General features: G+C 57.5%; 2 protein-coding genes across 5 annotated transcripts; one reads left to right on the top strand and one right to left on the bottom strand.

Annotated features, from left to right (window-relative positions):
• Positions 1 to 263: 263 nt before the first annotated feature.
• On the top strand, positions 264 to 6,945 carry ULK3 (unc-51 like kinase 3). 4 transcript variants are annotated; one of them, XM_043554994.1, is made up of 16 exons: positions 264 to 443; positions 1,103 to 1,243; positions 1,330 to 1,450; positions 1,926 to 2,030; positions 2,769 to 2,912; positions 3,121 to 3,203; positions 3,554 to 3,709; positions 3,854 to 3,959; positions 4,159 to 4,199; positions 4,428 to 4,530; positions 4,660 to 4,724; positions 4,810 to 4,888; positions 4,965 to 5,005; positions 5,393 to 5,440; positions 5,629 to 5,695; positions 5,814 to 6,945. In XM_043554994.1, exons 1-16 carry the CDS (start codon positions 342 to 344, stop codon positions 5,828 to 5,830), a joined length of 1,419 nt encoding a protein of 472 aa, XP_043410929.1. In that variant the 5' UTR covers positions 264 to 341; the 3' UTR covers positions 5,831 to 6,945. The 4 variants fall into 4 exon arrangements, with proteins under 4 accessions (XP_043410929.1, XP_043410931.1, XP_043410930.1 ...); XM_043554996.1 differs by having other exon boundaries at positions 3,644 to 3,709; XM_043554995.1 differs by lacking the exon at positions 264 to 443 and adding an exon at positions 518 to 755.
• A 4,404-nt stretch (positions 6,946 to 11,349) lies between these two features.
• CPLX3 (complexin 3) lies at positions 11,350 to 15,664 on the bottom strand. The gene is made up of 3 exons (XM_043555000.1): positions 15,389 to 15,664; positions 14,119 to 14,206; positions 11,350 to 12,444 (listed from the first exon to the last, which is right to left on the bottom strand). The coding sequence occupies exons 1-3, from the start codon at positions 15,550 to 15,552 to the stop codon at positions 12,220 to 12,222; spliced, it is 477 nt and encodes a 158-aa protein (XP_043410935.1). The 5' UTR covers positions 15,553 to 15,664; the 3' UTR covers positions 11,350 to 12,219.
• Between the last annotated feature and the right edge of the window lie 198 nt (positions 15,665 to 15,862).

Genomic DNA, 15,862 nt, shown 5'->3' on the forward strand with positions numbered 1-15,862 from the left:
CCTGCTCAGCCTGGAGCCTCCCCTGTTGCCCCTCACGTGAGCCATAAAGCCTGGATGGGATTCCTCCTGGTGACCTTGTCTGCTGGCCTCGGCCCTCAAGGACCTCGGTGTTCCCAAAGGACCCTTGCGGGCCCTGGTGGATCACGCAATCACCAGGCGCCCGGGAACTGCACCTGGGGAACCTGGTGCGAAGCCAGCGCCCCGCCCACCGCGCTGCAGTCCCGGCGGGCGGCGCTGGGGGCAGCGTGGAGTGCTCCCCGCGGCCGCGCGTTCTGCCCGCTGGGCTGCGCGCCGGAACCCCGCGCCTGAAAGCAGGAAACGGCGGGAGCGGGGCGGCGGGGATGGCGGGGCCCGGTTGGGGCCCCCCGCGGCTGGACGGCTTCATCCTCACCGAGCGCCTGGGCAGTGGCACGTACGCCACAGTGTACAAAGCCTACGCCAAGGTGGGTGCGGGGCGGTGCATCCCCGGGGCCGGGGAAGCGTCGAGGGCCGGGCCCCTGTGCCCGCCAGACCCCGAGCTAGCCCCGGTGGGCGCCCGTCCGAGAGGTGAGACGCGGCGTGCGAGCGGGGAGGGGCCGCGGGCGGCCGGCAGCGTCCGTGTGTCCTTCGGTGGGTGAGGTGGTTGCTGAGAGCCGACTGCCACCCTTAGGTCTTAAACACAAACACACGCCCACGCAGCCCTGTTTTCTCCGGAGAGGCCGATGGAGACCTCGGTGGAGCTCGGTGTCACTGGCCGAAGAACAGGCGCAAAACAGGGAGGATACTTGAGGGGCTGGGAAGACCCTGGGACAGGGTTCTAGAAGGCTGAACCCAGTTAGGAAGCGGAGTGCGTCGGTCTAGAACACTGAACGACATGCCTCAGTGGGGGCAGTCTAGAATACAATGGAACAGATTATGGAGCAGGGTTGGTGAACATCAGAGTGGGTGGGGAAGCGGAGGGGGGGGGGAACGGGGGGGGGGATTCCAGAATCCGATGCCTCCCTGTCCTGAGAAGGGGAAGATGGGAAGCCGGTAGGCCCAGTTGATGGGGGAAGAGGGGCAGAGGGAACCAGAGCCCTCTGGCCCCTTCAAGGCAGAATCATCTCATCTCCTGTCCCCATAGAAGGACACTCGCGAGGTGGTAGCCATAAAGTGCGTGGCCAAGAAGAGTCTGAACAAGGCATCCGTGGAGAATCTACTGACAGAGATTGAGATCCTCAAGGGCATTCGACACCCCCACATTGTACAGCTGAAAGACTTCCAGGTGCGGGCCTGGGGTGGGGCCACCCCTAAAGGGACCTGGAGAAGGGCGGTTCTCTTCAAGCTGTTTGTCTGCTTGTATAATCACAGTGGGACAGCGACAACATCTACCTCATCATGGAGTTCTGTGCAGGGGGTGACCTGTCTCGCTTCATTCATACCCGCAGGATTCTGCCTGAGAAGGTGGCTCGTGTCTTCATGCAGCAGTTGGGTAAAAGCCTCTGACCCCAGCCTGACACCCCTTCCCATGATCTCTGCCCCCCTCAGTCCCCCTCCCCAGGCTTAGAGCCCTTCTTAGCAGTTGCCTCTGTTCCAGCTTGGATTTTTAGGGCCCCCTCTTTCTCATGTGCCTATCCCTGACTTAAGGATGCCATGAGAGACAGAGAGGAGTCCCCATCTGTGGGGAGTCCAGGTTTCCATAATATAAGGAACTCATAGAATGTTCCAGGGCCCAGGGGTAGGACCCAAGTGCTTTGCCAAGGAACATAACAAGAACCTAAAGGGCTGGGGAGCCTGCCGGGAGGGGGAACTTGTGAAGAGGTCCAAGAGCATAAGGGGCAAATTCTTAGAAGTGGCAGGAACCTGATACTTAAGTATTAAAGCTTGAAGAGTCAGATGGGGAGGCGAGAGGCAGGTGGGAGATGGGCTCCTCTGACCTGTTGCTTCACGTGGGTCTTGTTCCCCAGCTAGTGCCTTGCAGTTCCTGCATGAACGGAATATCTCTCACCTGGATCTGAAGCCACAGAACATTCTGCTGAGCTCCTTAGAGAAGCCCCACCTTAAATTGGCAGGTGTGTCCGGAAGAGCAGGGATGCAGTTTGGAGGGTGGGTGTGCAGAGGCCTCCCTCTGCCTGGGCACATTCAGCAGCCCTGGTTCTCATGCACCCTCTGTTGAGTCATCACACAGTGATGGGCTGGGGAGTGCAGCCCCACCACCAAAAGGCAGGACTTTTCTCAGGCTACCCACACTCGACTCCAGAAGTGGACTGGATTGGGCCAGGGCTCAGTCTAGTGTCAGGGTCAAGACTCAGTGTGTGACGAGGCTCAGTGTGTGAGCAGGGTCAGGAATTGGTCTGTCACCAGGAATAGGGCTCAGCCTATAACTCGGTATGTGGCAGTGTTGGAGGGTGGGAGGTGGGGGAGGATGTGGCTGTGGCCCCTGATGGCACTTGGAAAAGAATGGAACTGAGGCTGGAGGCCAGAAAGCCAGGTATAACCTGAGCTTCTAATCCCTAGTGGGCCCTTATCCTTGTAGCTCACGCGATCAGGGTGGGCTTCCTGGAAAAGGAAGCCTGAGGAGGCTGTGCAGGGTGAGTGGGATTTATTCTGGCTCCCAGAGGAGGATGTAGGAGGGTGTTCTAGGCTGATCTGGAGTGAGGGGCTGTGAGCAGAGGCTGCAGGGTAGGATTGATCCTGGTGAGCCTGGAGGGTGGGGAGGAGCCCTGCCCTGGAGCCCAGGGTGAGGCTTTAAAGGTCTGGAGTAGAAGCAGCTACAAGTGGAGCTCTGCTGCCTTGCCTCTTGCCTGCAGACTTCGGCTTCGCACAGCACATGTCCCCCTGGGACGAGAAGCATGTACTGCGTGGCTCCCCTCTCTACATGGCCCCTGAGATGGTGTGTCAGCGGCAGTACGACGCCCGTGTGGACCTCTGGTCCGTGGGGGTCATCCTGTACGGTGAGAACTCTGTCCCCGGCCCTACCCCGGGGCCTGCATCCTACATCACGTGTCCTCACACCGGGCCTCTCTGGGCCACTCCTGAAGGGGTCTAAGGAATGTGACTCTGCGGGCCCAGGGACCTTGCTCTGGGGGTATCTTCCAAAGGTGGGCCAGGCCAGGCTTGACCCTATCCCCTCCCAGCCTGCCATCTGCCTCCCTTCCACAGAAGCCCTCTTCGGGCAGCCCCCCTTTGCCTCCAGGTCGTTTGCGGAGCTGGAAGAGAAGATCCGGAGCAACCGGGTTATCGAGGTGAGTCTTGAAGGGCCTTGGACACTTGTTGGGCAGAGGGATTCAGGGCCCTGAGTTTGGAGACCTCACTGCCAGCTGCACAGATTGGGGTGTGGGCTCTGGGCCAGCTCTGTGGTGCTAGGGCATGCTCTAGAGGGGAAGTTGAAGTTCCGTATGGTTCTGGAAACCCAGACCAGCTCACAGCAGGCAGCCAAGGGCTGGCCCCAGGGATTCTTGTGCAGGCCCCTTTGGGAGGAAAGCCAAGCAGGCGCACGCGCAGGCCCAGCTTGGCGCCCCCCAGTCCTGACGGACCCCTGGGTGGGGTTGAAGTGCTGGAAGCCCATGTGATCTGTCCTCCATCCTCCCTGCAGCTCCCCCTGCGGCCCCCGCTCTCCCGAGACTGCCGGGACCTGCTGCAGAGGCTCCTAGAGCGGGACCCCAACCGTCGCATCTCCTTCCAGGACTTCTTCGCCCACCCCTGGGTGGACCTGGAGCATGTGCCCAGTGGGGAGAGCCTGGCACGAGCGGTGAGCAGGCTGGTGGGATGGGGTGGGGTGAGGGCAGGTTGGGGGGCTGGCTCATCTACCCCATTCGGTGGCGAACGGGGGACCTGCCCTTCTCTGTTCATGGTGAGCATGGGAAGCGGACGTGACTCCCGATCTGTCCCCCAGACCGCCCTCGTGGTGCAGGCAGTGAAGAAGGACCAGGACGGGGACGCCGCGGCCGCTCTGTCTCTCTACTGCAAAGCTCTGGACTTCTTCGTGCCCGCCCTGCACTGTGAGTGCCTGGAGCCCCTGGGTGCAGCAGGGGTGGGGCAGCCACAGCTGCGGTGGATGGATTCCAGAAGCAGCTCCCCACCCAGAAATTTGTGGGAGACAAAGCAGAGGGTAAATCTGGAACTTGGTCCTTTTGAGGATTCCAGAGAATTTGGTGTGGGGCAGGGCAGACTCCTCATGTGAACCCCCCCTTTCTACAGATGAAGTGGATGCTCAGCGGAAGGAGGCAATTAAGGCAAAGGTGGGTGAGGGAGTCTCCGGAGGGAAGCAGGTGAGGGAGCCTGGGGCCTCTGCAGACTGGTTCCTTAGAACTTAGAACCAGAACTTCCTCTCCTAGTTGAGCCTCAGTCGATCCCCTGACATTACAGCTTGGAGTAGTCACTGAGGACCCAGAGGGAGAACTTGGAGGTGGGTGCTGGTGAGGGAGGTGGGGTGGGACGGCCCCTCTTCAGCCCCTCGCCTTCTGCAGGTGGGGCAGTACGTGTCCCGGGCTGAGGAGCTCAAAGCCATCGTCTCCTCCTCCAATCAGGCCCTGCTGAGGCAGGGGACCTCGGCTCGAGACCTGCTCAGAGGTAGGCCTGGTTCCTGGCCTCGGCCCCCAGCAGCGTCCCACCAGCCCGAGGGGGAGGCAACATGGGGTGGTCTCCCTGAGATGAAAAACAGGCTGCTCTCCTCACCCCGCGCCCTTGCCCTCATCCCAGAGATGGCCCGAGACAAACCTCGCCTCCTCGCTGCCCTGGACGTGGCTTCGGCTGCCATGGCCAAGGTTTGTGCCCAGTGCAAGGGGTCCTGGTGGGGCAGGAAGAGTCCGGGTCATGACCCGAAATGACCTGGTGTCCCCGTGGCTGCAGGAGGAGGAAGCTGGTGGGGAGCAGGATGCCCTGGACCTGTACCAGCACGGCCTGGGGGAGTTATTGGTGCTGCTGGCAGGTGAGGCCCCCTATCACCACACTCCCCAGGCCCTGGGCTGTCCGGCCCTCACCACGTGTCCTCCTTCTCTTTGTAGCGGAGCCCCCAGGCCGGAGGCGGGAACTGCTTCACGCTGAGGTGCCCACAGGGGTTGGGAGCACTGGGGGGCTTCCTCTTGTCTTCTTACCCTGCTCCTGCATGGGGACCTCCTCAGCTTCCCTCGGGGTGTTCCAAGTCTGCGAGTCAGTCCTCACAGACTTGGTAAATCAGTAGCCCCGTGCGCTCCATAGGGGGCACGGGTGCTGGGGGTCAGGGCAATGGAACAGACGGATCTGGGAACCCAGCAGCAGGAAGTGGGCTGGGCTGCTTCAGGTGGAAAGGCTTTCTGGAGAAGGGAGGGATGACGAGGTCAGGGGGAGGTGGTTCTGATGGGGTAGAGGGCTGTGGAGAGTTTCAGGAGTGAGGAGGCAAGCAATTTGAAGGCCCCTTTGACCCACACCCCATGGGCACGTCTTCCCTTGGCAGGTTCAGAACCTCATGGCTCGAGCTGAATACCTGAAGGAACAGGTCAAGGTGGGCACACGGGCCGGATGAGTTCTGCTCCTGGCTGGCTGTCCCCTGTGCCCCTTTGTGTGTCTCCCCCTCTGGTCTCCCTCTAAAGGTCTCCCCACTGCGTCTCTGTCCTTTGCCCTTGTGCTCTCAGTGGCTCGGTGCCTGCCTCTGGCTGCCTCTCACCCCTGTGCTGTCTTTATGCTCCACAGATGAGGGAGTCCCGCTGGGCAGCCGAGAGCCTGGACAAAGAGGGGCTGTCGGAGTCTGTTCGTAGCTGTGAGTCCTGCCCTGGGGTCTGACCCTCTACCAAGGAGGGGTGAGGGCTAGGGGCAGCCCTGGATTCTGCCTCTTGGCCAGAGACTTAAGACTGGCTTTCTCCTTTTTCCCTCCACAGCTTGCACCCTGCAGTAACCCCAGAAGGATGACTGGACAGACCATAAGCCACCTGAAATGGGGGACACACTCACCTAGACTGATGCCCAGAATTCTGTGGTCTTCTGCAGTGCTGTGGAACAGGCTTCCTGGATGGGCAACTCTGCGACCCCCCACATCCGAGGATCCCCAGGTCCGACCCTCAGGATACTCTGCACTTCCCAGACCCTGAAGGCCCGTGTTTGTGTTGGGAACACTCGGCCTTGGCCCCTGAGGGAAGGGGAGCAGGACTCTGGGAGAAGTTTCCTTCATATGACTTCTGTTATTTGGTGGTTGCTGGACCCTGAGCCTGTCACTTCTGGGGTATCGGGCTTCTGTTTTTGTTCTGGAAACAGGACAGGGAGCCCTCTGCTCTTGCCCTTCTCTGTCAGCAGGCAGCTGTGCCTGTGCCCACCCCTGCCCTTCCTGGGAGCCCTTATTGCAACTCCCTTCACTCCTTGCACTGGAATGGGGCTCTCCAAGACCCCTCAGGGACCACCCACCCCACGGTATGCACCCCACAGAGCTCACCAGTCTTCCTGGGAGCTGACCCCTGCCCACCCTCTCAATATTTTAAGATAATCCTTCAGACGTGAAAATAATGTACTTCGTATGGGTGGGGAAAATTTAAGAAAGCCATGCCTTGTTCCTGCTCTGGCCCAGGGGGCACGAGGGGAGGGGTCCTCAGCCTTCATCCTTGGCCCCTACTAGCCACAGAGCTGGTTCTGGCCTGGAAGGGGCCCGCATGGGGGCTGCCTGACCCATCAGGCTGCAGAGGACCCGGCGATCCAGGAGGTCTGATGTTGCTGCTACCCCAGTGTGTGACCCTGGGTGCATCCCTTCCCTTTTCTGGGCCTGGATCCGCCCATCTCTCTAATGGCGCTGTTAATACCTCCTCAGCTCGCCATGTGAGCTAAGTGACTTTAATCTGGAGAAGAATGTACACACGTGGAGTTACTTGGGGGATTCTTTTTAAAAAGTGTACAAGGGTGTTGACGATCTCTAACCTTTGTGCCCTTCAGTGCCTCCTTGGGGCAAGAGGAGTCTGTCTTCCTTGCAGGAGGCTAGATGTAAAGAATATAATTCATGGTTTCTCTATTAAATTATTTTCTGAACTTGTGCCTCTCTTCTTGCCCTGGGAAAAACAAGAGAGTTAGCACCTGTTCTCAGGCTGGGGCTGGAGAGGCCCCAGGAAAAGCTGGGAAACCTCAGGGAGGGTGGGGGAAGGTCCCAGACAGAACCCCTGGCCACCCTATACCCCCTTTCCCTGCACCAGTGAGTGAGCAGTGAGCCAGACTGGGACACAGGGCATCCTCTAGGGTGTCTTGTGCTCATACCCAGCTCTCCAGGACCCCACACTCTCCCCCTACCAGGTCTCAGGAGCATCTTTGGGGACTTAAAGCCCAACCCCTGGGGCAGCAACCAAGGCAGCAGTTGCCTAGCTCAGATACCACCAAGATGCTCAGCCTTCCATACTGGAAGGGCTCAGAGGGATCGGATTTCCCCAAAACCCTTGGCCTGGCCGTTGGGGGGCAGTGTAGAGCAGTGGTCCAGAGGGCAGAAGGCCTGGCTAAGGTCTCGGCTCTGCCATTTGGCCCTGAAGCTTGGGACCCATAGATTAGCCAGTTTCTTGGTAAAACGAGGATAAAGATAAGCACCTTGTGGCAATTTGTAAGGATTGAGTTACTGTGAGCCTGACACGTGGTACAAGTTCAATAATGTTAATTTTTAGATTTAAGGAGAGGAATGCACTCTGGGTTATCTCGGGATGGGCTGCACAAGAAAGCTTCAGTGAGAAAAATGAGGGGAAGGAAGAAGAATGACCGGACCCAGTGGGCAGGTGAATGGAGAAGACTGGATGGGGGAGACAGTGGGAATGAGGAAGGACGGGATTCAAAGGACAGTTGAACAGAAGGATTATGGGCTGGAGGGTTGGCCCGCAATATCTGCATTGGCTGTGCAAGAACAGAGCCCAAAACTGTCACATGGGTGGGTGTGGAGCGGAGTGGCCCCACTTTGGGTATAGCAAAGGCCTGGGAGGCTGAGGCCAGCGAGGAGGCCCTGGGGAAGGGCCCTTCCTGAGCAAAACGTGTAGATGACCTCCTGGCTGTCCTTTGTCTAAGCGACCTGCCAAGGAGGGAGGCAGCCCAGCCAGAGGAGGTGGGGCTCACTCTCTAGGGTTCTCTTTGGCAGAGACCTATGGGAAATATGCTAATCTGTCCTATGCACAAGTGCAAAGGACAGAGATGGCAGTGGGGAGACCTTCAGAGGGAGACCAGAGGGGGAGACACACAATACATATGTATATATGTGTGTGTGTGTATATATATATATATAAATTTTTTTTTTCCTCCTAGGAGCAAGTTTCCACTTCTCACCTTTATCAGTTTGAAAGTGTGCAAAGCAGGGCAGACATGCACCAGTGTCTGCGTGCCTCACTTTGCCCTGTCCTCCCACCTCCACTTAGTCCCCCGAGCCCAGAGCCAGCACCAGGCCAAGCTGGGGGAGCACCTGAGCCAGGACCCCTGTTTCCCAAGGAACCGGCCCTGGGAGAAGCAGGTGGGCCACTGGAGCAGACTGAGGGACCCAGGTGTCCCTGGGCCCAGCCTGCCCTGTCTTTTGTTAAGCAGGGACATAGGGCAGGACATCGAACCTTGGTCCTTGCAGGAGGTCATCGAGAAAAGCTCTTGTCCCCAGAAGCCAGCTGCTGTCCCAGCCGCCACCCCCCCCCCCCCCCACCTGGGAGATAGCCCAACCCTGAGGCTGTGACATGAGGGAAGGGCCATATCACTTTCTCTACAGTAACTCATACCCACACTTGAAATCCCACAGACACACAAACACACAGACACAGACCCTAACAGGCCACAGGCAGCATACAAAAATAACAAAGCCATGTTCAGGTTCACAGAACCATGCAGACCCGACATGGATTTATGCTCATGATCACGCACACAGAGGCATAGTTCCTGCTGAATAAGGCTGAGGCAGCCTCAGTGCCACTGCTCCCCCAGATCAGCCCACCCTGGCCCCCTTGCTCTCCCTGTCTTGCCCCATAGGATTCTGGGAACAGCTAGGCCTGGCAGGCACAGGGTTAGAGGGAGGGGAGCAGGCTCTGTGGCTCCCTCCTGCTCCCCTTGCACAGCTCTCCACCCCCAACCCAGCCTCAGGCATCAGCTGGGTCAGTAGGCACGGCCAGCCTCTCAGGCTCAGCAAGTGAACATTCCCCCAGATGTCCCCAGTGCGTGCCCGGGGGCCTCCATGTCTGAGGAGGTACCATCTGGCCAATGGGGGAAGGGGAGGTCCTCTGAACTCCAAATCCCCTCACCCTCCCAACTTCTCCCTGGAGACCAGCTGGCCTCTGGAAAGTCGCTGCTTCCCTCTGTACCACTCTCCCTCTGAGAGCTAGGCCTGAGCTGTCTGGGTGGGTAGAAGGCAGAAGAAAGGGACTAGAGTTGGTCAGGGATCACCAATCTTCCTGAAATCTCCAGTATTATGGGGCCAGAATCAGGAGTCAGGGTGAGGGGAGCAGGCCGGCCATCTTTGCCATTGCTTTCTTCCTGAAAGCGTGCAGGGGGGTGGCAGGGGCTGTCTCGTCCCCTTTCAACATCTGTATCCTCAGACTGCCTACAAGCATGAGAGGAAAGAAGGAGGGAAGAAAAACAGGAGAAAGAAAAAGGCCCAGAGAGGTAAATGGTTTACTCTAAATGGTGGTGCCGTAATGGCAGGGTTTTGCTTGCTATGAACAGGGAAGTTTGGGGGCAAGTGGCTTTCTTTGTGGCCCTCACATGACACCAGGTGGGCAGACCGGTCATGGACCAAGTGACTGAACAAGTGGAAGCAGAAGCAGGCTGGGAAGAGAGTAGTCACGTAGACAGGCGCTGATGGCTTGGGAGTGCCGGCAGGTACAGAGGAGGCCCCAGTGTGGCTGTTAGCCCCCAGCTGAGGGCATGGGTATAGACAGGTATGAGCCAGGAATGAGGCAGAAGATGGGGAAGACAGAAATGACAGGGACATGGAACTAACAGAGAAACCCTGAGAGCAGGGGAGGGAAGTGGGGAGGCAGGGAGAGGCCAGCAGTGCCTGGGGACCCCTTAGCCTGTCCTCCTCGTCTGTCTCTGCCTGAGCCCCAGAGCTGGCTCCTTTAGCTCCAGAGCCTTCTGCCCCCATTCCAGGGACACACAGACACATCAGGGCTTCCTGGGGTTCCCAGGCGTGAGGAAGAAACCAGTGTGAGGGCTGAGCCCCCTCCCGCTCCCTGACCCTAGGCCCCAACCAGCTCATTTTGTGAGGGTTCAGTGAGTGCTAACTGCCCACCTCCGCAAGGCCTGCCTCCCTGCCTCTTTCATTCTGGGTCCTGGAAACCACTGAGGGAAAAGGGGTCTGTCCAATCCCATTAGGCAGAAGGCCCCTGGAGGGTGGAGTGCTGACGTGGGCCTGGCTGCTGATGCTGCTGAGGAGGCCCCCCCGCCCTACATCCAGCCTGGGGCCCCAGCTTGGGTCTCCTCCAGCTCTCGGAAGGTCAGGATCGGTTTTTATCCAGAGACTACCCCCGGGGCCCAGGCCCCTTACCCGGAGATGCTCAGGAGGGAAGGCCCAGCATGGCAGCCCAAGCCTCCCTGTCCTGAGCCTGCGTCCCTCCCTCCCCCACCCTCCTAATTCCTCATCCTCCCTTTCTTCTCTCTCTCCCACCTGCTTCTCCCCACATTACCTACTGAACAGGTTTTATGTTTCTTGTTCTTATTTTACAAAGGACGCCTAATGGAAACTGCCCTTGAAATCAAACCCTCAGACGGCTGTTCGGTCTCTAAATCTTGACGAGCTTCCCCACGGGCTGGTGCAAGCAGGGGCACCTGGGGTTAGCCTGTAGCATGTTGGGGCTCAGGCCCCTTGGGCGGTCTGCTTGTGGGACCTCCTGGTTGGTTTCCTGGACCCCCCACAAGTAAGTAGCATGAGATTTGGGCTCCTCATTTCTTTGTTAAGGAATGAGTTGTCATTTATTGATGGTCTACCATGTGCCAAAGGCTTTCCAGACGGCTTTAAAACATGTATTATTATTTAGGGAGGCGGTAGTTCTTCATGTCACAGCAGGGACAATAGGCTCCGAGAGGGAAAGGGGCCTACTCTAAGTCACACAGCAGTGCCAGGGCTGGAAAGTGGTTGCCCTGCCTTCTTTTTGTTATACCTTCCATCTCCGAGGTGAGAAGGGGGTATAGGCGCAGGCGCCAGAGACAGCTGTGATTGAGCCACAGCCCCTCCTGTGGTTCCAAGTAGTGGGCCGGAGGCCTGACCTTTTCCAGGTGCATCCCCATCCGGCTGGCTGCCACATCCTCCTCAAAGCCCAGACCTATTCTGGCCCCGGGCTGGACTTGGTGCTTGGGCAATGTGGGGACGCCGCTCTTGCCCAGGGCCCCCAGAGGGTAGAGCTTGCTGGCATTCCTATGAAGCTATGGCTGAGGAGGGTTGTGGGGCTGTGAACCCCAAGACTCCTGGAGGTCCATAAGAAGTGGGAGGATAGGTACATCTTTTCAAATTTTTATTTTTCGCTGAGTGGAGAGAAGAGATCCAGCTATGGAATCCGGAGAGAGTTCTATGGGAACAGAACAGAAATTGCCTGGGCCTGGGTCCAGAAAAGGCCTAGAGCCGCCTGGGCTACCGTTCAGTGCCAGCTTCGTCCTTGGCACTCGGCCCCTCACACAGCATCGCTCAGCTCCTGAGAGCCAGAGCCCACAGTACAACAGCAGCCACTAGAGACTACGGCTACAGCTGCTGTCCTGCCCAAGGAGTGGTGTGGGGTTGGCTCTGAAGGCCAGGGAGGCCAAGCCAGAAAGTCTTAGAAGTTAGCCAGTCCATCGCCATTTTAGAGATGATGAAATGAGACCCAGAAAGAGCAGTGGCTTTCAAGGAGAATGAACGTGGAGGCTCAACCTTGGGCCTCTTGTCTCCTGAGGGTATCTGCCCACAGACCCTGGGTACGTGCGTCTGTGCCAGGGTGTGCCAGGATGCAGCTGTGGCATACGCCTCTGCACATACCACAGCTTCTATGTCCCTCTGTGGGTCTCTCTATGCATGATCCTGTGTGCAGGAACTTAGGGCAATGGCCAGAGAGGGATGGGCCTATTCCTACAATCTTAGGAGGCCTCTCCAGGCTGAGTAGAGAGGGTGGGTCCTGAGGAGAAGGGTGAGGAATGGGGACTTTGTTCCTAGTGGAAAGAGAAAGACCAGAAGGCAGACTTGGGCCACAGATGGGAAGGGTCCTGAGCTAGCATGGGACAGGGGGAACAAAACTAAGATGGGGTATGGGTCCCTGAACACTGGGACATGCTCTTAGCCCTCATGTGGGCCCAGCCCTCTGGTCACCCCAGTGCGGGCAGCCCCAGAGGAAGTAGTCACATGATGTAGCACTTCTCAGCTGATTGCTTGAGGTCCCCCAATGTGGCCTGGGCCTTGTCCTTGAGTGAGCCGAGGTCTAGGCCAGGGAGACTGGCCAACTGCCCGAGGACGGAGGCCTTCTCCTCCTCCTCCTCTGTGTCCTCCTCAATCATCTTGGCCAGCTCCCGGGGCAGCTCCACGTCTCCACCTGCCATCTGAATCTGGCTCTCATCTGTCTCGTTCTGAAGGGAAGAGGGGAGGGTGGAGTGTGGTTGGAGGTCCATGAAGACCCAAAGTTGAAGGGACAGGGAGGAGGCCTGGACTGGGCTCCCAGCCCCTAGATTCTCGAGCCACATGAGAACTCACTCTGGTGAGTTCAGCCACCCACTCCCCCACCCCCATCCCAGGATCAAGCTTTTGACACTTGGACATGGAGACCTTGCACTTTTATACCACCTTACTTCACTCTGAGATATTGAAGACACCAGCATAAAATGAAAATACTTAGGAGTCAAACTGTGCTAATCAGCCAAGTCACATGCTGACTATCATTAACTACACTGGAGGACGTTACTGATAACAGTGATGGGTACCATTTATCAAATGCCTACTGTATGGCTGACATTCAAAATAACCCTGCGAGGTGGGTAGTTTTATCTGTATTTTACAAGTAAGGAAATTGAGGTGCAGTTTAAGTAAATTACTCAAGTAAGCAACTTGGGCAAGGTCACACAACTAGGAAGCACAGATGCTCGTTTTAAACCTACATCATGGATTCCAACATCTGTGCTCTCCTTGCACAACACCTACTGACTGCCATTGCATTTCTCTTTCCCTTTGGGAACCCTGGGGCTTTCCACTTTATGTCCTACTCAGTTACTGCCAAGTCTTCCCTCTTCTACTAGACTCAGAGTTTCCTGGTGGCAGGAGTTGTTTCTCTTAATGTGGCTCGTGCAAGCATTTGAGGAATGACTCCATTCCTGGTTGGTTTTTTTTGTTTTTTTTTTTTATGACTCCATTCTTAGCTGGGTTTAACTCGGTAGCTTTCTAGGCTTTCTGGAGTGGTTTTCCCTCTGAGAGACTTCCAGAAGGCTGGTGCCCTGTGGAACGTCAGAGGCAGCCAGGGGATCAGTAAACATTTGTTGAATGAGTGAATGTAATGTTCACATGTCTGATCTTTCAATTCAAGTGGAAGATTCTCGGCAGTGGGAGTAGCTTGTGCCTCAGTTCTCTCCTTAGGCAACACTTACATGCCCATGTACTGCTGTAGTGCCTATGGGAGACGTCTTCCTGGCTGCTTGGCCAACCAAGGGGCATTTTGCTCTCTGCAGACAGACACCACACCCTGGAAGCCAGCCAGGAGTCCTGGAGCAAGCTGAGATTCAGTATTCACAGGCTTGAGCTCTGACCCCAGCTCCATTACTAGCTGGTCGTATGGCCTTGACAAGTCCCTCAACCTCTCTGAGTCTCAGTTTCCTTATTTGTAGTGTGGGTGATAGCTACCTGGAAGTGTTATTGAGGGGTTACATAAGGGCATGAAGGTCAAGGCCTGGCACACAGAGGGTGTGCATTCTCTACCCCACCCCACCCTCCATGGGTGTTCAGGAGCTCGGAGTGTACTCAACCCTGGGGTAAAATCTACCGCCTTCCACTTCTTCATCTGCCTGGGCTTGACTGGGGGTTGGGAGAGTGGTAGGTGGGGGAGAGAAGGGGCCTGAACTGGCTCCAGAAACACAAACCTATCAGCTTTGGGAAGACTGGGCTTTGAGTCCGAGAACGAAGGATCCAACCAAGAACTCATCTCCATGAGTTTTAGGAGTTGAAAGTTGTGGTGCCCAGCTGTGCTGGGAGAAAGAGTGGGGAGCCCCAAGCTCAGAATCCCAGATGTACCTGCCAGCCCAGGCTCGTAAGCTTACCTTGGGCAGTCGGTATTTATCTCGGAAGTGGCTCCGCAGCGTGGCCCGCTCTGCCTTCCTCTGCGTGAACTGCGCATCCCGCTCCATCCTGCGGGGGCACCGGGGCGGAGTCATCTCAAGGGCTGAGAGAATGGGCGGGGTCTGCGAGGAAAGGGCCGGCGGGGTCTCCGTGTCCCAGCGCCGCGCCGACCGCTTTGCTCCAGCCCGTTAGCCTGTGTGTCTGACCTGGCGGGCCTCCGTCAGTCTTTGCTGCCTCTCTCCCCATCATAACTGTCCTTTGTTGCCTCTGCACCGGCCACTGGACTATGGGGCTGGAGAGTCAGCTGGTCTGGCTCACTCTGCAGACCCTAATGGGTACCTCTCGCGGCCTCCAACTCCGTCTGTCTTTTCCCTTCCTGATAGATTGTGTCTTGTGGGGGAAAGTATTCGGGGCAGACTTGGGTTTGCGTCCTGGCTGCACTGCCACTTTCGGTATGTCTTTGGATAAGTCACTTATTTTCCTCTTTTGCAACTTACAAAAAAACTGTTATCAGGAGTAAGCAAAATAATAGCTAATATTTAATGATTTACTATGTTCCAGGCACTGTGCTATGAAGTTAACATGCGTTAAATAATTTAATTCTTATACATATATAAGGCATGCTTTATGATTACCATCACCATTTTACAGAAGAGGAAACTGAGGCACAGAAAGGTTTAAGTAACTGGCTTAAAGTCATCTAGCTAAACAGACACAAAACCTGGATCTAAACCTAAGCAACCTAACTCTGGGGTCCAGCTCCTTATCCCACCCCAGCTGCCTCTCCGTCCCAGCACTGCCTGCACACAAGAAGACACTGAGGCTCAGTATCTATGAGTGCCCCATCTCAAGATCTGTCTCCGTGATTTTGAGCCCCCTCAGATTCATTACTTTTCTCGGAGCCTCAGGCTTAGAGGAGCTCCAGTTGGAAGATGCAGACGGTTAGGACCAGATCGGATTAAGGGATTACTTGTTTCGTCAGAAATGCACGTGCCCCCACCCCATCCCAGGTCCCTATTGCCCCTGCCCCCACTCCCTCTGAGCCCTGAGTGCGAAGCTGGGGCCGGGTCCTGGGTCTGAGATGGGGCGGCTCTGGGGGCAGCCTAGAAAGCACAACCCAGCCTCCTACCGGATCTAGAAAAGTAGGGTGAGAGGGCTCGGGGTCTGAAACCGCCCTAGAGGTGGGCCAGGTAGCTGGAGGGGGTGGGGGTGGGGGGAAGGTCGTTGGAGCCAGGAAGGGATCCCACTCACTTCTCTTCCACCAGTTGCTTCTGATACTCCTCATACTCTTCTCGGCTCATGCCTTGCGCTTCGGCCGCCGATTTGTCCCCGTCCCCCTTGTCCTCGCCGCCCCCCAGGCTCCCGGTGAGGTTCTTCAGCTGGCCGCCCACCATAGTCTTCACCATGAACGCCATGGTCTTCGCTGGCCCTGGCACCGGGCGCCGGGCGCCAGGCACGTCCGCACCTACTTCAGCACTAGGTCTCGCGGACAGCTCCTGCCGCCGGCCCGCGCCCCACGCTCTGAGCCTCCCGCCGCCCGCCCCCACCCAGGCCCGCCCCCACCTCCCCAAACCCCTCCTCACGGGGGGCGGGGGGCATGCACGGGGCTGAGGAGGCTGGACCACGTGCCCGCTCCGCACTCCCGCCTCCCCCACGTGCCTCCTTCAACGCCAAGCTCCGCCTGGGCATTGCTAACAACGGATTAGGGCCTGCGCGGGGTGGGGT

Source organism: Prionailurus bengalensis, chromosome B3 (genome assembly GCF_016509475.1).
Source record: "Prionailurus bengalensis isolate Pbe53 chromosome B3, Fcat_Pben_1.1_paternal_pri, whole genome shotgun sequence".
Taxonomy (NCBI): domain Eukaryota; kingdom Metazoa; phylum Chordata; class Mammalia; order Carnivora; family Felidae; genus Prionailurus; species Prionailurus bengalensis.